General features: G+C 38.4%; 1 protein-coding gene across 1 annotated transcript in view; it reads left to right on the forward strand.

The window, feature by feature from the left end:
• Positions 1-2578: 2578 nt before the first annotated feature.
• itga1 (integrin, alpha 1) overlaps positions 2579-25307 on the forward strand; it is a 35195-nt gene continuing 12466 nt past the window's right edge. The window contains exons 1-14 of the mRNA XM_061262653.1: positions 2579-2867; positions 12167-12287; positions 17685-17797; positions 18533-18621; positions 18983-19097; positions 19864-19991; positions 20603-20751; positions 20906-21056; positions 21375-21549; positions 22504-22577; positions 23577-23721; positions 24262-24404; positions 24513-24656; positions 24968-25234. Of these exons, the coding sequence (XP_061118637.1) occupies positions 2825-2867; positions 12167-12287; positions 17685-17797; positions 18533-18621; positions 18983-19097; positions 19864-19991; positions 20603-20751; positions 20906-21056; positions 21375-21549; positions 22504-22577; positions 23577-23721; positions 24262-24404; positions 24513-24656; positions 24968-25234 (1857 nt within the window). The 5' untranslated portion in view covers positions 2579-2824. The remainder of the gene's footprint in view (positions 2868-12166; positions 12288-17684; positions 17798-18532; positions 18622-18982; positions 19098-19863; positions 19992-20602; positions 20752-20905; positions 21057-21374; positions 21550-22503; positions 22578-23576; positions 23722-24261; positions 24405-24512; positions 24657-24967; positions 25235-25307) is intronic.

Below are 25307 nucleotides of genomic sequence, written 5' to 3' on the forward strand. Positions count from 1 at the left end.
CTTCACCCAACCACTAGCCATTGTATTATCATTCATATTCTCTGAAAAATTTCCATGTGTGAGTGTTTCACTTGTGTATATGTGAGTATTTCATATGTATGTGTGTGAGTGTTTCACTTGTGTATGTGTGCATATATCATATGTGTGTGAGTCCACATGAGTATGCATGCATGTGCAAGTGTTTCACATCTGTATGCATGAGTGTTTCATACGTATGTGCATATGCCAGCACACTTTGAATTATGGCCTAGACAGGCCCTCATAAAGTTAAGATTTGAGTACAGTCAACTTTGGCAGCAAAAACATTCTAAAATAGGTGAGTTACTAGTTAATCTCTTGTGAATTCTTATGGGAATTAGATCTTAAAGGGAGAACAAATGCTCTTATTTCATGCTGTTGATGTTACTTTTCCCTTTAATATATTTGTTCAGTGATTTATGCAACACACAAGAACAGTACTTTGAGTGCTGTCCCACTTGCACCTACTTTGATTCTCTGTGTCATAGTCCTGTTATGCATGTCAGGTTTAGTCTGTAAGATGACCAGTTGACAATTCTTACCAAAACAGCACTTGTTTTTCTTCTCCCCAGTGTGCCTGATTTCTTGAAATACCTACCCACTGAGGTTACCAGTATATAGTCGGTATAGTCTTTCTTTCTCCAGTCCAGCTTACCCGAGCTGGTCCTTCTCAGGCTCATTGCTGACAAGTCATAGTATACGTTTATGTAATATAAATGGAGGCGCACTTGTTTCTCTGGCTATTTTGGGACATTTTTGAAGTCAAAGGTGACAGTGGAAGAAAAAACTTGACGTGAGACATAACATGAAACCTTTAGAGAACCCAGATACAAAAGGGAAAACCCATCCTCCCCCTGATAGCTCATGATCTGGGTTTATGAGGACCAACATTGCCATGAAAATAGCTGTTTGTGGCTTGGGGCTTTGAACAGACATGAGGCCATTGGGCAAAGGAAACAAGAATTTTAAAAAAAGGCAGGAAATAAATATGCAAAGCAGGAAAAGGACACAGAGTTAGTCAACGTCCTGATGACTCAAATAGATATGCGGTGGCAGATTGAATTAAAATGTGTCTTGTGTTTACTCAGGTTCGGTAATAGGTCTAATATAAAGTTTCGTCTAAAGATGTGAAAGCATTCATTGTGAAAAACATACAATAATACAGTAAATCTGGAAGGGGGCAAATACTTTTTCACGGTAATATTGAACACACCTGAGACATTAATGTGCTAATCAGTGTAGATGCAATATGAAGGTCCTATAAGATTAATAATATCTGACCTGCTCTATCATAATCATTCGCAACGGGCAATTTCAGATAAATTGATGTTTATGTAAAAATGTTCATTTTTGGCTGTTTTAGGCTTTCATCTTAATTTTGTAGAACAAGATCTTGGCTTTCATAATTGCATGTCATAATGCCAAAAGCAGAGAAAAAATATATAGTTTTTAAGCTTTTACACACAAGATGTCAAAGTGAAAGTACTGCAACAACAGAGTTGTGCATTGTTTGGAGGTTAGCCAGCTTGTCATCATTCACCAGTCACAAACAACCACAATGGGACACAAAATTGATGTCTGGAGTAGAGAGACAATTCGTTTCTAAAACTCAAAATACGTTTTGGGGTCAATACTACTGATTTTGATAGAGCAGGTCACATATGTTCTATATAATGTTGAACTGCTTAAAACACATTTGTTTTAGTTTTCGTTTAGACAGAGGCTCATGGTTAGAGTTGTTCCCACTGATCATAATACACACTGAATTCCCTGAAATGGCATTTTAAAATGAAATTTTATATATATTTATTTATTTTGAGTAGCACTAGAACACAATTGAGCAAGCCTATTGTATGTTTGTTTAACATGTGCATGCAATTTAATCCAGTTAACCAAGGCACTACTCAGACTGGCATGCCTACATACTCCCAAGACATCAGCCCCTGCGGCTGGTCATAACCACCACACCTCAGAGTTGGACTAAGAGGTCAGACTGGATGATACCTAATCCAACACGCTCAGTCTCAAACTCCCCAGCACACACAAATATGAGAACACATAACCACCAGACAGGCCACATGCAACAGTGATAATAACATAATTAGGCTATGTGACAGCTCAGTAAAGGTTGATATAAATGTGGCATTACTATCTGGAATGTTTTGACTATACTTTGGAAACAATAACTAACCTAATTTGGGAGTTATTGCAGTTATTGATATGGGCATACTTCATTAATGGGTTTAAAGAATCTGTGTTGATACAACAAATCCAAATACGTTTAGTTTAAATAGGTTTTCAATCATTCAGAATGGAAACAGTCTGAAATTGCATTGGGTAAAGCGTGCTAAAGAAGCGAACATTTATTCCAAAGCTTCAACTATCCTGGAAAAAAGAGAGAGATCTGTAGACGTCTGTCATTGAACTAGGACTCTAGAACTCAGACTTGCCCATGGGTTGTTTATCAACTCCTACACTCCGCATCGCCGAAAAAAACATAATCCCCCTCCGAGTCTCTTGTGCTCCTCTGAGATAAGCGACACCGATTATGTCACGTTCGAATGCATCCTATATCTTCTTCGTGGAAGCCTAGAAAACGAGGCTTTCGAAGAGGAACGTGTTTTACGAAGACGAATACTTCCAACTCAAGATACGAAAATACAGGAAATGCCTGGCGAATCTCAGTGTAGCTCAATCAACCCCATCGCCCCTTGAGACTTGGAGACGCTGCTCAGTTGAAGGTTTCGCGTTTGACTGGAAGGGTAGAAGAATCCAAGCTCCAACTGTAGAGAGTGGGGAACGAAACATGTTCTTCAGAGTGGAGCAGTTCACCATTACCGTCGTATTCGGTAGGTTTTGTTAATGTATTGTTTACCAAAAAGGAAATTGTTGCTCGAGTAAACCATTGTATATCTGCAGGCAGACTAAAGGAAGGTTGGACGTGCATGCAGTATAAATAGCCTACCACTGATTTTCATACAAGGCATACAATGAAGAGGGCATTTAGCTTATTAAGAGTAGCTTATACAAACACAGTTATAAATGTAATCTTTCTTTACTATGGGGATAGGTTTCATCATACCAAATGCGTTGCACGGAACAGCTTGGATTCAAATGTACATTGCAGATAAACTGGTGCGTTCGTTGGTGAAGTCTGTAACTATAACAAAACGTAATGCGCTTAAATGCTGACTAAATCAATATTGATAACTTACGTTTTTAGTGAATAAGTTAAGCTGCCTATTTTAACATTTCTAACGTTTATCGCATTTTGTCTTAGAATATGCTGTAAATAGAACAAATTGCTCATTGTCTTCTACAAGGAGGAATCATTGAAAACTTACCATCAAAGTTCCTTGTATGAAGCACTCTGTAAATCGTGGTAATTAAGACTATTTTTTGTTTTGTTTTCTGTCTGGCAGAATTAAGCCTCATCAGGATCTCTTTTCCATTTTTAGTTATACTTCGATACTTTTTACTGAGCAATACTGATTGATGTTTTGCCAGTCCTTTTGTAAAATACATCAAAACAAGATGAAACGCTAAACAGAATTTCTTATGATCATATCATTGTGGTTCAATGTATCTGCCTGGTGCAGTAATTGCTTGTCTCTGTTCGTGTATGCGTGCATGTGCTTGAATGAAATCACCATGCCACTAAGATAACGGTAAGAAATACGTCGAGAAATAAGTAGTTTCTACTGTCAGATATATCTCCAGGGCATGACTTCTTTCTGTGAGAAACCGATTAAGAAACCAAAAGACACATTGTTCCAGAGACAGAAGTTTCATTCTTTCAATGTTTTTTCATCTTTACTGGTAACTTTTTAAACCACTACAAAGGTCACATGGTGCCTTTAAGTGGGCTTCTCCATTGATAACAGCACTGAGTATTGCTTTGTGAAAGGAAAACCTCAACAGTTCAAATCAGATCAATAGGTCATTCTGGCACAGTGGCACTGCGGATCTCTTATAGGTGTAGATAAAGTGAAACTAATCCTCCAGGATTACAAGATTGAAGTATCATTCTTGTCTTCAGAGCAGAGAGAACTCTCTCTCTCTCTCTCTCTCTCTCTCTCTCTCTCTCTCAGTCTCTCTTCTCCCTCTCATTCCTTCACTACATGTGATGTTGGCTCGTGACCTTCATAGCTGAATTGAGTTAGAGATGCAGCTGTTGATAGCAGTTCGCAACTTGCATCTCCTTGAGCAAAGTTCCCCACCAGGCTTCCCTAATTCAGACTTCTTCATACTAACATTGCTCTGTACCTAAATGTCAAGAAAGTATGTTGCCATGAAGTATCTCCTTAAGCATTAGGGAAATCAAGTTTCTCTTTCCGTGCACACACAGTTTACTGCCAGGATCTGCCCAAATTTGGTGTCGTCTGTCTCCATAAGTTAAATGTTTATAAATCAGAGGGAAGGGCTGGTTTATAATCAGACGTTCGGATGATACTGAGAAATCCCACTTTGTGCAAAAGGGCTACTCTTCTACCTCGGCGTTCACGTGTGGTTATTGTAGTGGTGGTATTTAAGCCTTGTAAACTTCTTACGGAGATGGGACTACAGGTGTTTTCGGTTTGAGACTCAAATCTCATCTGGCTTTCATCAGTGTGTATGGGACAAGTGAACTTAATATGGACCTTGAAACATGGCAGGGAAAAGAAATATAGAGTTGCACAAAAAGTGGTGAAGTACTGTGCCACAAGTCATTTTTACTATTGTCAAGAATTGGATATTAAACTTTTTTTATTTCTTTTTTTATTGATACTCAGTGGTTTGTCCATAGCATGTTCATGTACTGTGGTACATATTTTCAGGAAAGCATGTTCGCAAAGTTTTCAGGAGAGTATATTTGCAATGATGACATACATTTTTATCTATAAACAAAGATAATGTGAAATCTCAGTGTGTTGTATGTATAATGTTGATGAAGTATAAATAACTTGCTTAGAATCTTTGAAGATCCATTAGGAATGGAATTTCTTTAAAATATGCTTTGGTTAATTCATGGCCATGACAGTGTATTACATCACATTACATTACATGGCATTTAGCAGACGCTCTTATCCAGAGCGACGTACAACAAAGTGCAAATCAAACACAAGAACAAGTGCAAAGAGGACCTGAGAGGACAGTACAGTTCCAGTGTACTCATTGAGCATACTGTTTCAGTAACTCTTGATTGATTAGGAATCCACCGAGAAGACAATTTAGGAAGAGCTACTGCTAAAATTGTATTTCTTCAAGATTTCACAGTAAACAATATTGTGGTGACTTTCTAATAGTGTTTTACTTCACATTTCAGTTTACTCATTATGGACATGCTTTCAGCATACCATATAACTGAGATTATTTGAATGCCATCCTTAACCTTGCTGAAGTTCACCCCAAACATGCATTCTTGGCTTTGGGAAGCCCTGTCATAAATTCAGGAACCTCTGCTGACAGGTTCCCCAAATCCTCATATGAAGCAATCACTGAGAGGCAGTCCTTATGCTTAGAAACAGAAGAAGGCATTCTTTACCACTGAATAACCCAAGAAGAATGCTCTTAATTTTATTATGTGTTAAAGCTGAAGTCAAAATGAACTTTTCCCTCAATTTAGTCAATTCTTCATAACCATACAAACATATCTTAAAGTATATATTTCCATCCACTTCCTGGAAAGCAATTTAGATTCATTGTGTACCAGTGGGAGTGTACTGTATGTTGATCAAATGTAAATTTTCTCTTTCCCCTCCAATCAATGTCTTTCATGCAACGTCATGGTAAAGGACATTACTCCTAATTTAACATCTTTGGCGCCAGCGAAATCGACTCCCTGCCCTTGAAAGATTTGATTCACTAACATATACTGTACGTCATATTGCTCAAGAAAGCTCTAACTTCCATTTAGAGCCAACAAAGTGCTTATCATTTGATAGTTAGCAGAATATTTGCCTTTTAACAACAACAACAGTTGCTGTGTACAGTATGTAATGCTAATACTGTAGCACACTTATTTTTTATCATATAGGGATAACAGCTTCACTACTAGTGTTAACAGTTCTACAGGCATTCCGTGACAGATACAGCAAGTTTAGCTTCATCAGAGATCAGGGACTGTCTTTCTGTGCCTAGTTTGTGTAACACCTTCCCTTTGAAACTGTGGTAGTTTGGATTAAATTGTTCTGAAAAGGCAAATAAAATGTCCTTTAGACATTTGGATACATTTTATGTTGATTCTTCAACCAGAAAATGTGTTGTTAAAAAGAGCAATCCAGACCCTGTCTTAACCTTGTGCAAGAACACGTGAATTTCTGAACAAAATATGTTTGTTGGTGATATCGTAAGATACATACTTTAAATTGATGATGGCCTTTTATTTATGTGTACTGTAGTATTTATGCTGTCTCACATTTCTTTAGGAAATTAAATATTAATACTGTTCATAATGCCTTCAGACGTATTTACAGTGCAAGAGACAGCAGCCAAAGGAGCAGTAAACGGTAGGCCTACTTGTCTTGAACTTCAGGAAGGAAGTGTCATCTAAACGTTTCATTTTTAAACAGACCAGTTGAGAGTAAGGATCACTGGGACAGGATGTCCCCCTTCTGTGGTTTCACTCTTGATATTTCTCTCGCATGCATTTTATTGCCATACTGCTTTGAAAGAAATGTTGCAAGTGAGCCCTCTGGAGCCCAAATGTCCACTGTGTCTAAGGTCATAGGTACAGCTTAAGCTCTTGAGAATTTGTGATATTATGTTCTAGGTGAGAGCATGGTACACAACAATATAGTCAGAGGGATTAAGAAGGAATGGAACTCCATGGTAGACAACAGAAGCAAAATTGTAGGTTTTACAGATGCTGTTATGCAGTGCCTATTTAGGAGTCATGTATTTGGGGAGACACTTTGTATAGATTTTGTTTTGGTCAAATCCAATTACTGTTGTGTTCATTGTTATTGTGAAGCAAATGTGCAAAAGATCACATTTTTGATGTTAACAGGGAATACGTTTAGGTTGACCAAAGGGAAAAAAATGTATTTTCATTTTGTAGAGCTTACAAAGTTGAGTTATAATCGTTGTACCATGTTGCAGATTGGCAAAGAAAACAGCTCCAAATGTTGTTAGGGTTCCCAGTAGAATGTAAAAATAGACATTCCTCTGAGTAGCACAGTCTCTGAATGTAGCATGTTTTCAAATAATCCCCTTATGATGAAACGTAATAGCAAAATACCCAGAACTCCCATAAAATATGTTTTAAAGGACAACCCAGCCTTTCTGTGTGACAGCTGCAGTTGTGACTTCACGGTGTAACATGCATACTAGTGACCCTTGACCAAATGGCTGCTGTGAGCTAGGATCAGTGAAGTTCCTGGGTGTGTGAGAACATGAGGACGAGGAGTTAAGTAGAGTAGAGAAAGAGGAATATATCTACCAAACTGCAGATTTTTGACACATCCAATGGTTTGGTGAAGTCTCTTAATTTCTTCAGATTTCTTCAGACCTCTAATCAACCCGAGAGCTTGTGTTAGCTTAATTGTGCCTGAACTAATGAAGCAACAACACAGCTGGCCGAGAAACAGCTGAGCAGCCAGTTGTCTAAATACTTGCTAAATACTTGTGCTTCTCCAAAATGGGGGGGACTATTTAAAAAAGGGCTGTAATTCCTAAATGGCTCATCCAATATGGATGTAAATGCTCTTAAATGAAAGCTACCCATCTACACTTTAACCCCATATTCATTAAACCAAATGTAATGTGCTGGGGTACAGAGCCAAAACAACACTGTCACTGCCCAGATACCTACAGCCTGCACTCTATTGTATGCTTTTTCCATCATGTGACTCTGCAGCATGCAATAACAGCAGGGTGTCAGAAAAGCTCATGCCAACTGTGATTGCATTGTCTTCACTTTCACACAACAGCAAGCACATCATGATTTTTAAGATCTGGGATGACGCCTCGGAACTATCTAAACAGTGCCTAAATATTCTTACCTCCTCAAAGCACAGTTTTTGGAAATTGCCAGTTTGTAAAATTCCTGAAGGATTTTCACATTATATCCATTTGTTTTGTTATTTATTTAATGTAGCATTTAATTGATCTGTTAATGGAGCTTTTTCCCATAAAGGGTTTATTCATGTTTTTTTAGCTAGGCTAAATACACATGGTCAACTGGCAGCTTGTTTTTGTACAGCTTCTCTAGCCCTGTTTCAAATCAGACTGCATGCTCATCTGGAAACCCCAAATACCAGAGAAATCTTAAGGCTTTCACCAGCCAGCCATCTAAAACACCTGGCACAGAAGAGTTATGGCAGAATATCATCTGTGCAGCAGACTTGATGGTGCCTAATAGCATAACGCAGCTGGCTATTCATCATAATGTGACATTGACAAGTTGGTGAGAGCAAAAGGTGATCTGGGAACCCTGAAAATCGACAGTTGTAGGGGATATGATGGCCACATGCAGTACAGGATAAATGGTAGGTACAGTATGGACAGTAAGACTCTAAATGCCTCCACAACATTCAAAATACTGCTAAACAACACTCATAATTTAAAAACAAAAAATATCCCAGGGGATTATTACCACTGACAAACTTTGTAATAGAATATTAGGTATTATTATAATGCACTACATGTTAAAGACCAGTGAATCAGGTTTGGCTATTTCATCATTTACCTCCTGGAGCTGAACTACTGCTATTATGAGGAGCAACTTGAGCTCATACCAGTAGGAAATAGCCTTATTTTTCACCGGGAATAACAAGACCATGTGACTGATTAGTTACAGGAAATCTTGCTTCTGAACATGTACTGTGTACATGTAATGTTTTAGCCTTTTTTGGTGGGGTGGGATCTGGCCTGTTTTTACATGCTTTTGACTATCTGCTCCATTTGCTACCATTTCCTGACCTTAATTTTAGAGTGCAGCAATATACTTCTGTCTCTTTCTGCTGTACCCCTAGTCATTTACACACACTGTGAAATCTAGGGCCTGATTTATGAAGATATTTAATGCATGTAAAAAATTTTAGCACATGAAAAACTAATACCACAACAAATGATTGATGTACAGCAAATCCCATTTGTCATTTTATTGGTTTGGCTTGTGCTAAAAGGTTTTACATATGCTAAAAGGGAAATCTGGTCCCAATGTATTGTGATACAGTACATGAAGTAATCTGATGTGTACAAAGCTTGATGCAGACAAGTACATATTTTTGTATTAGAAGGCATGTGCGGGAAAAGAAAATGGTCCATGTAGTATTGGCAGTAGAGCTATTAATATGGGTCATTTTTTTTTTGACACAGAGAAACAGGCAGATGATATGAATACAGTTTGTTGCTTTCTGAACACAGTATCATATTTCAACTATGGATTCTTCCACTTTATGTATAAACATTGAGAAAAGATACAGGAAGTGAACTGGCTAACCCCATATCTATTTTTGGATTCAATTTCAACATGAGATATTTAATCAAAGACAGGCACTCTCCAGATGAAATCTTTTGGGAAAGAAGGTTGTGAAAAGCTGAATGAGAGAAAGAATTACCCCATGCTGGCTGAGATAAGCATTAACAACCAGCATTACCAGCAATGTTACTTCATTCTGGGGGTGGATGTGTTCTTTTCCTGGAATCCTATTTTTCAAGAATAGTTAGACTTGCAAAATCCCAATTTAACTGGAGTGCGATTTTATCTGTTCTGGGTTCCCATCAGTGACAGTGTGCAATGCATTTCTCTCAGAAAGTCAGCATTGTATTGGGAATTTACACAGCTATGGTCCGAGCTGCAATATCTGTATGTAGTATGACTCTGATAAGAACTGGACAAATCACATTTTAATGTTAACTGACTTATTCAATAATTTACTGTTAATGGTTAAAGGTACAATTTAAAATAGATGTGTAGATTCCATTCATTCACTCAGTTTATAGCCACTCGAAACATGAAAGCACACATTTATCCTGCAAAAAGTGTGGGACAAAACGTTATTGCTAGCATGTCTTGCAATTACAGTTTTTACACTTTTTAAAGTCATTTTTATACTGTCAAGAGCTGGGATAAATGAGCCCACATACTTAAGGTATCAAGAGACTCTGGGAAATAAATAATTAAGAGAGCCTGGGAAAAATGTAGGATAGCTAAACTCTGCATGCATTGATATACTGAGAGCTTTCTTCACTGCCCTTATCATTTGGTTGAACGCCAGTATAATACACTTAATTCCATTAAAACCCAAACAGTGCTGATATTCCATAATCTCTGGGCACTGTTTAAGTTTGAGGATCTGACTCCACAAAAATACACCACTTCAGCTGACTGGCATCCCATTGTGGTGCCAGTTAATTATCTGACTGATTTAGCATTTGTTTGTAGCATTTTATGTACAGCCACTTTACTGCAGTGTAGTACATTAGTGTGACCAGCAGGCGATAACCCCTGTGTTACATGTGGACTGCTTCTTATTCCTACATAGGCTTTGGTATCATCTGTTTTTAAAGGGCACTGCCAACTGATGCAGTACATGGATTATACAGATCTTTACAGTAAAAATTGTCTACACTAGTGATCAAAAGAGCATTTTAGCTGTCATCCATTTTAAATCAGCAAATATCTACCAATCACTTGGCAGATGCTCTGATAGGGAGCAGATTATGGCAGTGGAGAACATCCTTGGTAGTCTCAAAATTGTGATCTGACCAATAAAGTACAGAATGCCCATCTATACTCAGGAATTGTAGCATTAACCTCTATAATACACGATGTAGAAATTACAGCACTTTCTATACATCATCCTCCATTTCAGGACACCACAATGTTTGGGACATATTAATGTTATGTAAATGAGTAATCTTTTTTGAAAAAAACTATTTTGTTGCTTTGACAGTATGTTTGGGATGATCCAACCTATAACACCCCCACCACTATGTTTCACAGATGATGGGGGGGAGCACTTTGCTCATGCCATCTCTCTGATACAAGTAAATCTTGGTCTCAGCTGTTCACAATACCTTTTTTTCAGAACTCTACTAGCTCTTTTCGGTTCTTATTAACAAACAATAACCTGGTCATCCTACTTTTGCTGCAGAAGTAGCTACAAGCAGTAGTCACTGACACGTCCATGCCTGCCTCCTGAAGAGTGTTTCTGATCTGTTGAACAGGTGTGCAGGGGTTTTAATGTTGTTTGATTAACAAACAACATTAGAACAAACCCTAAAATTGTGGCGTACAGATCCAAATCAAGGGAAAAAAATATGTATTTAACCCTTGTGTTGTCTTAAGGGTCAAAAATGACACAGAGTTTGCAGAATGTTAAGACATTAAACCTAAACCATTAAACCTTATGGAGCTGAGCTATATAGTCAACAATTTCCTATCACATTCCTAATAATGTAAATTAACAAGCACAGAAGCCTAGATGAAGGCAGTTCTGTCACATTTATTCATGAAATCTTTCATTGTCAGATACTTCCAATCAATGTGCATAGACCTACACTGTAATCCTGTATGTTCAGAAGGCAACTGGGTGGCATAGAGTTTCCTTTCTGTGTTGTGACAGTTAATTTTTCATTCTGAAACCTCTTTCAATCACTTGTTTCACATTCAAAATTCAGGAATTTGATGAATGACAAGAAGCACTTGTTCGCATGCTAAAATGAAAAGACTGACTGTGGCAATAACAATCAGGCACTAGAGACTATTTATAGCTAGCCTTTAATTTATAGTCCGCCATGCTGAAATGTAAAATGGTCAAATTGTTTTTGAATAGCTTATTGTACAAGAGGTCATTGGATCAGTAACACTGCTAAATAGAATTTCAGAAGACATAAAAAATGCTCTCAATATTTAGTCATGAAGTTGCCCTGACATTTTTGTCATTGTTAGTTTTTGCAGATATAAAATTACCTTTTTAGTGGTTCTCCTGTTCTGGCCCAGCTCCATTACATGTTACCATTTGGAATATTAAAAGAGAATAATGTATCCATCATTTAGTGCTGAGTGTGCAAATAATTATAGTTTTATTGACAGTATTGCATCATGGCAATGAGGGTTGTGGTACTGCAAGTACTGTATAGTAATCAGTGTATACTCTTTGTCTACTCAGTGTATACACATTGTTGTAAACCTAATCTTTATCTCTCTTATTTTCTCTAGCTCTGCTGCAGTGTTTGTTGTCTTTTAATGTTGATGAGAAAAATGGCATGACATTCAGCGGACCAGTGGATGACATGTTCGGATATTCTGTACAGCAGTTCGAGAACAATGAAGGGAAGTGGTAAGTTGAAGCCCATACTGCTGAATCTGAAATTGTTATGAACTACACACACTCTGATTTACCCTACATACACAATTAATGTGCACACAGTGAATGCCAATTTAAAATACATTCTGACATTGTTCCAGTATCTCCACTGATATTCCCAAAAATGGGCATAATGCTGAACAAAATAGGCAAACCGTGTTGATAAATATTGGTATTACAACAGTTAATATTTTCCCACTTTGGTTCAACGAGTGACAGAGGTGACTGTCCTTGTTTCAGAACATGGTTCCTGACCCTGGGTTTGGTACCCACCTGGAGGGCTCCTATCATGTTTTGGCTAAAAAAGGTCAAATATAAGATACATATAAGATATAAGCCTATGTGCCAAGTGTAAACATTCTGGGGCAAATGGGAAAGAATCACAGAGGGGAACAATGTGAACAATGCCTGCCATAAATTGAAATGGCTGCAATTATTGTCACCTTGACAATACTTCCTACTTGGTGGAGCAAGCAGTAATATTCAGGTTTGCAAGCAGTTTGTAAATTGCAGCAATTGGATGAACTCAGAGCATTCTGTATCTGGAGGAGTCAGCTGGGGTCAGAATTCTAATCACTTAAACAGTGCAACAAGAACTTAGCTTTATTTTGCTAGTAAACGATTGCAACTTCAAACCAGCTGCCTAAAAGTAATAGCCTTACTTATTGTGGTAAATAGATGTAGCCTGCACACCTAGATCCACCAGTGAGTGGCAGTATGCAAGTAATGGTTGGCAAGTCACTTTGTAAACTATTTGTGGTACTTTCTTTGGTAGTAATATTATTGTAGTATTGTCTTATTTTCTAATAGGCAAGGAGAAGGCAAGGGGCATATGCCTGCTGATGTTGTTGTCAAGTGTCTATTTTTCATCATGTAGAGATGTTAGCTACTTTTGGTGGTGAAATTTTAAGATCATGCAGCTACTAGGTAGTGAAGATGAGAGTGAAGTGGATCTAAGAGAAAAGAAAATGGATGAATGGATGGCTTTTTTTAAAAAGCTGTCGCCGACACAACCATGGAAAGACATCAGGCTAATGCTAGTTAGGGATATATCAGTAACCTTCCCTGCTCAACTGCGTTCACATCCTGTAGTATCCCAAATTGCAAAGATGCCTATTGTGGAAACTCAACTTCAGATGAGGTGTGGGCTACTGCGCTGCCTGTGCCTGTCACATTCCCAACAGCAGAGCACTCGTTTTCTACATTCAAATGAATGGAGAACCACCTGAGAAGCAGCATAGGGCAGGATAGGCTATGCTAGCAAGAGCATCAGAGCTTGGGAGCTGAACTTGATGGAGATTTCTGATGATTTTGCACAATGGATGACTGGTTTGATGCCCTTCAACGTAGATGAAGTTATTTTCAAGGTTTCTGGTTTCCAATAAGTAGACTTGGGCCACTGTGAATCTACATTTTTGATTTGTGAGAGCAAAGCTGCGATGCTAATCCTTGATCATGAAATTTTGGTTAAGGTTAACTTTAATGCACATACACTGTTGGGAATTATGTATTTTTCATCATCTTGGTAGGTTGGAGAGATATTGACTGTAGGGCTGTCTTGATTCTTTGAATAACCCGAGACATTTGATACAAAAAATCCTAGATTTCTTTTTTGATTGAAGCTTGGTGTCATTCATCTTCTGGAAGTTCATTCATCATAGCAGCAAAGTAAGAGAGTTCTGAGGTCAGACTTGTGGTAAAAAGGCAAAGAATTCAAAAGTCTGATATTTCACACTCAAAATTATAGTTATCTGCCGCTACTGTAAAGTTCAGAAAAAGCTCCATGTCTGAGAGCTCCGTGTCACCTTCAGCTTTCTTGGGCTCATCAGAATAAGCAGAATAAGCACACCTTCCATCCAGATAAAGCTACGATGCATTGTAAATACTGATTTCATTTAGGTTCCCAGGCCCCAACACAGACGTGAAGTGAAACTTCTGTGTACTATTTGGTCTCCCAAAAGTCCTTGGTACAATTGATAGTTTACAAATTCCCATCATCAAGGCAATGACTGAGAACGAACACACATTTGTATAGAAATGGGTAGGCTTCCGCACTGTAAACATCGCCCAACAAGTTGATTGTGATGGCAGTTGTAGAGTAGGCTGGGCTATTATGTCCTGTGGTTAATCAGGGACCGCTACATTTGGAGTAACTGTAATTTGTTGCATCTTCATCACAGGTGCCATTACTGATGGATGTCTTCTAGGTGACGGGTTGGTTTTATTGGAATTGAGCAAATCGCAAAAATCCGTAGGCTAAAGGAGTACCAGGGAGATAGTTCAAATAAAATACATAATTAAACTTACATTTTTGTTTTACGTTGGCTTGTAATTCATATGTAATCTGACTGTAACATGTATTTTTCCACCCCTCGGACATGCATGTTCTGCCCACCTGTAGCTTTGGAGTGTTGCTGTGCACAAAAGTACCATACAAAACCAAAATGAGGCAGGAGGATGAGAATGATTGCCAATTTACTGTCACTTGTGACTTGCGTTTAAGGCTTGCGGTTGCGATTTCTGCGTGAAACGCTCCAAAAAGAGCAGGATAAATCTATCACATCTCGCAGATCTCAGCTTGTCAGTCACAAATTTTGTGAAACGAGCTGTAAAATCAAGTACATTTGCAGCTTACATTCTTTCTGTTAAGGGTAAGATGCCACATTTTTAGAGCACCTTTACTGAAACATATTTATATATTTATTTATTTATTTATTAACATTTATACAGGGTAGGTTGCCTGAGCATGCATGCTCTTTTGCAGCAACACCCTGTTAATGCCCCCCCCCCAAGCAGCCTAATCTGAATGCCTTTGTATTGTGGGAGGAAACCAGAGTACCCACAGGAAACCCATGCAGGCACAGGGATAACAGACAAAGTCGCACAGAAAGGCCCTGGTCACACTTCTAACCCACGACCTCATTGCTGTGAGATAAGGTGCTCTGCACCACCATAATTAAGGTCAAAAAAGGTTGAGGGATCTCTAAAATAAAAACTAACAAAGAGAACAAAAACAGAAACTAGACTGAAATAAACATGAAAAATAGATACTGTATAAACACTGGTGGAAAATACAACATTAAAATATTCTTGCTTGAGGCCAGGTTACTGCAGTAAACTGCAATGTAAACTATAGTATAGTAAAAATTTGGGAAGAACTGTGTGGTCCGAACTGAATTTTTATTTTTTTATTTTTTTATAATTGCTTAGACAAAAAATGCATTCAATGATGGTGGCCTGTAGTGGTTAAGGTACATGACTGGGACCCGCAAGGTCGGTGGTTTGATCCCCGGTGTAGCCACAATAAGATCCGCACAGCTGTTGGGCCCTTGAGCAAGGCTGCATTGCTCCAGGGGAGGATTGTCTCCTGCTTAGTCTAATCAACTGTATGTCGCTCTGGATAAGAGTGTCTGCCAAATGCCATTAATGTAATGTAAAATGAACATAGTTTTTAAAAATCTGGAATTAATTTCAACCACCAAAAAACTGTTTATTTCCACTGCCCAGTTTGCAAATATTTGCACATACTATTTCAAAACTAATGTGTAGGCAACATATACAGTACTGTGTAAAAGTCTTAGACACCTGTATAACATTCTGTACAGATAAGATTCTTTCAAAAAAAATTAAATAAAAGGTCCTAAATAAATGTACTATACATTTTACATTACATTTTAGTAATTTGGCAGGATAGTTAAAAACTGAATAAAATCAATATTTTTTGTGACCAAAAACTGCATCACTGCAATTTTATTAGACAATCAGCAGGGAGGCTGTTCCAAGCATGTTAGAGAACTTGCCACAGTTCTTCTGCAGACTTTGGTTGGCTCCTTGCTTCTGATCTCAGACAGCCTTGATCAAGTTATTATGTAAAAAGTAGTCAATTGCTTTCAGTAATATGTTAATTAAATACAAAAATGAAATCTTTTGGAAAATTAATATTTGGAAATCTCAAATGTGTTCTTTTATACTAACACACACAAAAAAATAACATACATATAATAATGCACAGTACTGTAGGCTAGAATTCAAGTGGATAATCATTTGCTAAGCCACAAATACTCTATTGAAATGCATTCAAAACCCTAAAAAAGTGCTGATTGAAGTTGATGCAGATTGTGCTTCTGACTGTGAATTGGTTATTCAGAAAACAATCACACCTGATTCAGTTGGAGACCTACCTAGGTGTTGGGGGAATTTCAATTTCATCTTTGGAATGATTTTGTTCAAGATGGACTCAGGAAGTAATTCAAAAGTGGGTGAAACTGGAAGACAAATGGCTGGACGATGGAAGAAAACTAGTGCTGGTCTTTGCAGTGTTTTATTGTGGTGCATTTTGAGCCAAGCTGCTTATGGTGTAGGGATTTGAAAAAGTGAAGTCAGTATTGAAAAATGCTTGTTAGAACACATAAACCTTCAGATAAGAACTATTTGATTACTTGCAGTTATTCTTTGATTCTCCTTTGAATAAAGTCATCAAGGTAAAAAAAGGTGTGATGAATCACAAAGGAACCTCTTTGGAAACTTACTCCTTAAATATGTTACAAAACTGAAAATAATCCACTAACACTTACTAATAAATGTGCTGTAAAACCGGCCATCCATAACCTTTTTCCTTATTGGCCAAGGAACAGATTTATTTGTCCATTTTAAACAGCATCTCCTTACCCTTTGAAATGTTCTTTCAGACTCTGCAAACTTCTGGAAATGCTTACCAGGAAGGAGCATGTCACATTCTACTCCAATGCCCATATGGGATCCGTTATTTTAATATATTACTTTGAGACATGGGGACCAGCTGTTATTAAAAAAAAGAAAGAATCTGTATCCCTGATCTTTCTAAACAGGCTACATAGAAAAAAACGTCCCTATTGTGTGAAACAATCTTCAAGGTTCATTACGGGAAAGGAATGCTAATCGGCAACACTGTTTATATGTTGGCAGAGGAGTGCCACTAGTTTTTAATGCAGTAATGGAAGATTGTGGTGAAGGAGTGGGTTGTGTTCTTTCCATGCAATCCGGTTGCTATTCTTTACACCAAGCTGCATTTTGAAGTATTCAGGACTTTCAAAAGGATATCTAGCATGAATAAAAGGCATGAACAGTTACTGTATGTGTGAACAATGAATAGAAAGAAATGTAAAACACTGCAGCTACAGTAGTTGAGCGGAGTGCCTTCTGCCAGTTAACATTTAGTATATTCAGTAACTTGCGTAGGCAGTACATTCCAAAGACACAAAATCAATTGATTCCACTTGTTTAAATGGTCTTCAATTCTCATATCTCAGTTCCCATAAATCTCCGGCTGTAGCTGCTGCAGTGTATTTGTTCTTTCTGACCCCCACCCTTCCCCCCTCTGCTTTATTTTAGGGTACTAATCGGGTCTCCGTTGGTTGGCCAGCCTGCAAAACGGACAGGGGATGTCTACAAATGCCCTGTAGGCAAGGAAAGCAATCCAAAATGCATAAAGCTGGAGCTGCCTGGTAAGAAGCCGCCTTGGGATGTATCCTGCTCAGAGTCATCAGCAGTTCTGTGGCTCTTTGCAGAGCTATAATCCAACAAAGCCACTTTGTCTGCCTGTCTGAGAGCCTCTGGGATTGTTGTTCAGGAAGTGAGACAAATCGGAAGAGGAAGAAGGGGAATAAACAAGATTTTAATGTCTCATCTGCCAATAGCTAGACAATAATTAACTCAAATTGTATGGCACATTTTTCCTTAAGTATGTTGTTTCGATATTTATTAAGTTTAAACTAGTAAATGTAGTTAGGATTAGCACTGCATTGATCTCAGTGGACCTATTTTCTGTTTCATGTATTTTAGCTGTTCTCTCATTTTCGTTGGATCCAGTTAAACATTTTGTAACATTTTATAGGATACCTGACTCAACAGCATTGGCATTTCCCAGCAGAAACATCATTACTATACCAATACTACTGAATTATTCAAAGAATGTCTGTGTTGCGTGAAGTGCTGTTTTTAACTGAAAACATAAGAAAGAGCCACTGCAGTACTGTATTGTTAATTTTTCGCTGCAGAATGGCAATGTAATTCAGTTTTCGCTCACTGCACTCAGCTGCATGTCAGTAATATGTGTCATGGAGATGGAGGGACGGAGAGTTTTGTATGCCTTTGGGAAAGGCTGACGGAAGAATTTGTACAGCTGTTATTTTCATATGACTTCTTTGGTCATTTTATTTATTTATCTATATATTTCCCAGAGAACATAACAATTGCCAACATAAATGAAGTCAAGGAAAACATGACCCTGGGAACGACTCTGGTTACAATCCCAAATGGAGGCTTTCTGGTAGGAGAAATCAGAAACATCTTAAATTTGCTAGTAATGCAGCATGATATATATTTTTCAGTGCATGCTTGGTTTAAAATACTCAGATTGCTCAAGTTCAGAAAGCTGAATAGCACACACATAGCCATTAAAAAGGGAAGGGGCACAATGTAAAGGACATTTCATGAGGTGGAGTTTCCAGATACAGGGCTGTAATAATAAACATTAAACATGACACAGCTTATTCTTCTCGCTGCAGTATTTCTTGAATTTCTCAATATTGGACAGACTTTAATACCCCAAACAAGACACACACCCCTCAATAACAATGTATATTGGCTCTTCAATGCAGAGCAAATGCAGTGTGTGTTTTTGACGGCAGGCCTGTGGACCACTCTACGGCTACATGTGTGGAAAAGAGCAGTACACCACCGGCATATGCTCAAACGTCAGCTCCTCTTTTGAGGTCCTTAACAACATCGCGCCGTCTGTGAAAGGTATGTGAGAGCAGGAGTGCAGCTCTGCAGGCACTTTGGATGAGCTGTGTGTGTCCTGCCGTGCTAGTGTACATAAGGGCATACCAGAATGTGTAAACTATTCCGCCTCACTGCTGACATTCCCAATTTAGGAAAGAGTTGTCATTTCTGCCTCCGCAGACAGGGCTCAAGCCATGACCGAAAGTAAACACCGGCTATTTACACGTCCCTTGGCAATACATAAAAACTGCCTGGTGTGCTGTACTATTAAGACTACTGGTTTTCATTTTCCCATTGTTAAAAAGTCCTTATTTAACCCCCAGTTCAACCCCCAAGTGTTTTAGCACTTCCACACAATCAGAGGAAATTAATGTGTTTAGGGTTTATATTTATAATTGGTTTCTTGTTATGACTATGCATAATAATAATCAAAATAATAATATTTGTTAAGGGGCTATTCATTTGTTAAGGGCCTACGTTGTATGATTTGCTAAATCTGAATTTGGATTACATTTGTCATGTAAAAATATAAATGATAAGATACAGTGAATAGCTGGGTTGAAATGTTTACATTTTAAAAAGTATCTTGGTTGCATATTTAGTTTTTTTATTTGTAAGAATGTTGATTCAATAGCTTTCTAAAAATCACAACAAATGATGCAGTATAGTTTCTGTCCGATTCAAAAATAATTGAGCCTCTGATTTACTTTGTCTGCTTATGTGACAAAGTAAAGGCTCTTTTATTTGGCTTCTTTAATTTTGTAATTGAATGTGTTTTTTATTCCAGCGTGTGGCAAAGAGCTTGACATTGTGATTGTCCTTGATGGCTCAAACAGCATCTTTCCTTGGACCAGTGTCATTGATTTCTTGGTCAAATTGCTTGAGAGAATGACTATTGGACCAAAGTTGTTCCAGGTGATACATCTTTTGATACTATTTAGAAGATGAAACACAGCCATTGTCAGGTGTAGTTGTAATATAAATATGTCTGTTTAGCACAATAATTTGTTTTTATTTTGGTTTGCATAGCCATTTTACTTCATCCAGTAGAACATTTGCCATTATAGCTCTAAAGAAGATGCATTATATGAGTGATATTATGTGTACTTGTCAAACTTACACTAGTAGTTAAAGAATTAGGTTTGCAACCAGAAGGTTGCAGTTTCTTTTCTTTTTGTTGTTGGACACTGTCATTGTATTATTCAGTAAGATATTGAAGCTGAATTGCTTATATATAAATGATATAAATGGATACCAATGGATACAAAATAGTCTAATTAAAAGACCATAATATTAAAATATAATTTAATGTGTGGCATTGGACAAGCTCATGCATACTTAGGTGCATATCCATCAGCTTCTCTGTGGCCTGATGAGTACTTACAGGGCCTTTTACAGCAGATGAGAGCTGGATCAGTTACTGCATGTGCACTAGCCCTTTATTTGCATGTCTAGGCTGAACCTCCAGCTTTGTGCTTGCATTGCACCCAGAGGATTCTCACAGCCTGTATGCCTTTTCCCGGCAGGTCGGAATTGTGTCCTACGGGGACGACGTCGGCCACGTGTTCAACCTCAGCCAGTTCAGCAACACAAAGGACCTGGTGGAAAATGCCAGAAAGATTCCTCAGAGAAGGGGGTCAAAGACAATGACTGCACTTGGAATTGACACAGCAAGGTCTTGCATCTAGTATTTTTCCATGACTTAGATTACGCCTCCTATAATGGCAGTTCTGTCTTACTTGCATAGTTAGGGTCTTATTTGCCTATATTTAATGACTTACTCAGCCCCTGGGAGATGTTGAAGACAGGCCATTGTTGTTACTTCACAGAGAAGAGGCGTTCACTGAGGAGAGGGGAGCACGGCGCGGGGTCAAGAAGGTGATGGTGATCGTCACTGATGGAGAGTCCCATGATAACTACCGACTCAAGGATGTTATCGACAAGTGTGAGAGCGATGGGATTGAAAGGTTTTCAATCGCTGTATGTAATCTCCTTATGCCAAATTATACAAATACACATATGGGTCCAACAAGAGTTTAGACTTTGATTATAAATGGGCCGTTTGTGCCTTACAGTGATATCACACCGTGAGTGTCTGCTTAGTAATTGCAATGTTATGTCGACACATTAATGTTGAAGACCAAGCTGTGTGAATATGTGTGTGTGTGTTAGAGAAAGTCCTAAATTATATAAAATGCACTCCTAACTGTTGCCATACATTCCAGGAACATTTTCATGTGATATTAACTGGCAATGAGCCATCGGCTCAGTAAATTTAAATATGCTTTTTTGTTTTAGGTACTGGGATATTACAACAGAGAAAACATGAGCCTTGATAAGGTGAATATGTTTATAGATGAGATCAAATCAATAGCAAGCAAGGCTACTGAGCACCATTTCTTCAATGTCTCCAGTGAGCTGGCACTCTCCAGCATTGTTGACACGTTGGGGACCAGGATATTTGCACTAGAAGGTAAGGGATTACTCTCAGTATTAACAGTTTACACATGATTGGCTCAATGCCATTGTTTTGACTGTGGGATCAATGTTATTGTAACAAATAAAGGTCATTAAAAATGACACTAGAATATACCCAAGAAGGACCTGTATGTGTGTAACTTAATTGTAGACATGTACAGTATTTTGAATAGATGCACTCAAGTTGAAATCCCTGCTGTTTTTCATGGTAGCCTGCACATAATCAGTGTGTCAGAAATGTGCACCTGAGTGGCTTGATCCTCTTCATCTTTTAAAGCTTATCTGAGATTTGTTTGGTATTTTCATGTTATAATAGACCATTGAGTGCCATCCTCTGGGTCTTCAGAGAACGTATACATACAGTATACGGCGACATGGCTCAGGCAGTAAGAGCATTTGTCTGGCAGTCGGAGGGTTGCCGGTTCGATCCCCCGCCCAGGCTGTGTCGAAGTGTCCCTGAGCAAGACACCTAACCCCCAAATGCTCCTGACGAGCTGGTCGGTGCCTTGCATGGCAGCCAATTGCCGTCAGTGTGTGAGTGTGTGTGTGAATGGGTGAATGAGAAGCATCAATTGTACAGTGCTTTGGATAAAGGTGCTATATAAATGCCTGCCATTTACCATTTAGTATGTCCCACATATGTCAACTGAGAACAAGGCCGGGCCAAGCAAGACAGGATGTGGCTATTGGCCTAAATATAAATATTTACAGTGAATGTGTACACACTACACTGTACATGCTATAAAGCAGAAATAAGAGCTGAAACATTTAAAAAGGAAATGTATTGGTCATTTAAAAAAACTCTTTGTGAAATGGATATTTTAAAGTTTGGCGGTTAGAGAGTATTTAATTGATTTATTCTGGGGGTTTCATTCATGCAGTAACCGTGGGCTTGTTGACACATTCATTTGTTGCACTAAACACTTTTAATTGAATTATTTTCTTTCAGCCACCTCGGGTAATGGCACTGTGTCATTTGCAATGGAAATGTCTCAATCTGGATTCAGTGTTCATGCTTCCAAAGTAGGTTTGCCTTGTTACATTTAAACATATATATCTTTCTCAGCTGTGTATATCAATGCATATTCATATAATTGTTTCCTGATGAATGTGGGGATTCATATGACCATGGATATACGAGTGAATGAAAAGCTTTGCCCAAACATTGTCTCATCATCCAGCACTTAATAGTGCTTTTTCATGAGCTTTCACGTGTGCTGTGAAATCTACAAAGCGGCATGAAGTGTGCTTAAATCAGTCTGGGATCTGATGAGGGCGATTTGTTTCCATGTAAGGACACTAAATCCATACAAACACATTCAGCGTGCGTTTCCTGTCTGTAAATGGCTGCATAAACATGTGCTAGCTCATCTAAACTTAATTTCTGAGTCATGGTATCTCTGTCTAAACACAGTTTATTTTTATCTAAGCTGTTTGAATACTCAAACTCTAAATCATCCATTATCAAGGCACCTTCCTGTATCAATGTGGAACGGTGCATCTGGCATCAATCTAACTCACTTTTCTTATACTGCAGAGAGTTAGGAAGGAATTCAGTCCTCCCTCTGCAGGGTTTGGATTGAACTTTTACAAATGTAAGGAGATGTTACTGGTTTCCTTTACTTCTACAATACTTCCCAGTTAAGGTCTAATTCATGTCCAATTAAGGTGTACAGCTCTTAAAATCATGAAATGGTTTTTAAAATATTCAGTAGATGGACTTCACATTTTAGATACAACCTACTGAAGATAGTCATGATGATGATGATGATGATGATGATACAGATACAGAAATGTTACAGTACGTTGCTAATGGCTAACATGCTTTGCAAGTGTCAGATCACTCTATCATTATTATTCAAATCAAATATGATTTATCAAATAATCGGCTAAATCTCTGCTGCTTCTCTGCTGGAATATGAAAGTGGACCTTCTGCCAGATTATTGGGCATCATTGCAGATGTGACCACAGCGTGTCTCTAGACCATGTTTCAACTATATCCTTTCCCATTTTCCGTGCAGGAAGGACTCATGCTCGGAGCGGTTGGAGCGTATGACTGGAATGGAACTGTGGTGATGCATGTGGGGCAGAAGGATATAGTTCCAGATAAAAGTACATTTCACAACCCTTTAGTCGAGAGGTATGAAGGCCTGGCTGGATACGTTGGTGAGTGCAGAAGAAGTCTGTTCATGTAAGGAGCTTTGTCCGTGCCTACTCCAGATAAATGCTCAGTACAGGGGCATAGCAGCACATAGTGTAAACACAATTAATTGTCTGAAGAAAAACTATAAATAGTAGTAGCTTAAATGGTGTATGGATTGGTCCCTCTTAATTGCCTTTTAAGGTTTGTAAGATAGTGTGTTTCTTATAAGTGTGGGGGGTGGTGGTGATGTAAGCTAATAATAGAGTGATGTGGAAGTTCCATTCATATGTCTGGGTGAGTGTTCTGCTCAGACTACCAGCAGTACACTGGATAACTGGCAGAGATTCAAGGGTCAAACCAACTCAGTAATCCATGGAAATTAAATGCAGTACAAATTTCATATTTCCTGTCTTTTTGAATCATAGAAGATTACTTTTATAATTTTCTGGAATGCAGCCATGTTTATAACCACATGTTCATAATCCAGCTTGATAATACAATGGACGGAGGCAATGACTCTTGTTTATGGCTGTTTATTCCTTGTTAAAACATACCTATCTCAGGTTATGACGTACAGTCAGCATCAACACCAAACGGAGTATTATACATCGCTGGAGCGCCAAGATACAACCACACTGGTCGAGTCACTGTGTACCGACTCGATGGACTGAACATTACCATCCTACAGTCACTGGAAGGAGAACAGGTGCTGTGCAGTACTCCTCCAACCATTAATAACAGTTGAGATAAAACTCAAAATGTGCCTTAATTAGTGTGTGGTATTTAACTGATATGTTGTTTTCCTTACATTTAGATTGGCTCGTACTATGGCAGCGTCCTTCAAACTGTCGATATCGACAATGACTCATTCACAGACATCGTCCTGGTCGGGGCACCAATGTACATGGGCCCAGAAAGAGATGAACAAGGTCAAGTCTATGTCTACAGAGTTCATGAGGTATTAGTTATATTGTGTGCATATATGCCATCATGTGACACAATAAGGACAAGTTTTCTATGATTTCTCACTCAACCATGCTGACATTATTTGCATACTTATATTCTGAGAACGAAAACATTACACTTGCAAATGATAATTAATTATCATTAGATTATTTATGGTAATACGTATATTCAACCTAGCATATGTATGAATCTTGGTGTAAGTAATATGAGTTAAGCAAGCTTAGAGGACCCTTACAGTCAAGGAGCATCAGAAGGTATTAGTAGTCAATGTTACTAAAGATGAAGCTTGTGATGTCTTCCCAGAATGGAACATTCCAGCATGAGATGACCCTGAAGCCCGACACGCAGACATGCTGCACTGCCCACTCCCACTCCCACAGTTCCTGTAAGACTGTCAATAAGAACGAACCCTGTGGAGCACGATTTGGAACCGCCATCGCTGCCGTTACAGACCTGAATTTAGATGGCTATGGTGATGTGGTGATTGGAGCACCCTTTGAGAATGACCATCGGGGGGCAGTATACATCTACCATGGAGAGGGAAAATCTTTAAAGAAGAAGTATGTGCAGGTAAACCCTCCCCAGAACTGACTGTGCCTGGTGAGAATTGTGTTTCTATGTAGAGTACACAACGTCATTGGGT

This window comes from Conger conger, chromosome 12 (genome assembly GCF_963514075.1).
Source record: "Conger conger chromosome 12, fConCon1.1, whole genome shotgun sequence".
In the NCBI taxonomy this organism is placed as follows: Eukaryota; Metazoa; Chordata; class Actinopteri; order Anguilliformes; family Congridae; genus Conger; species Conger conger.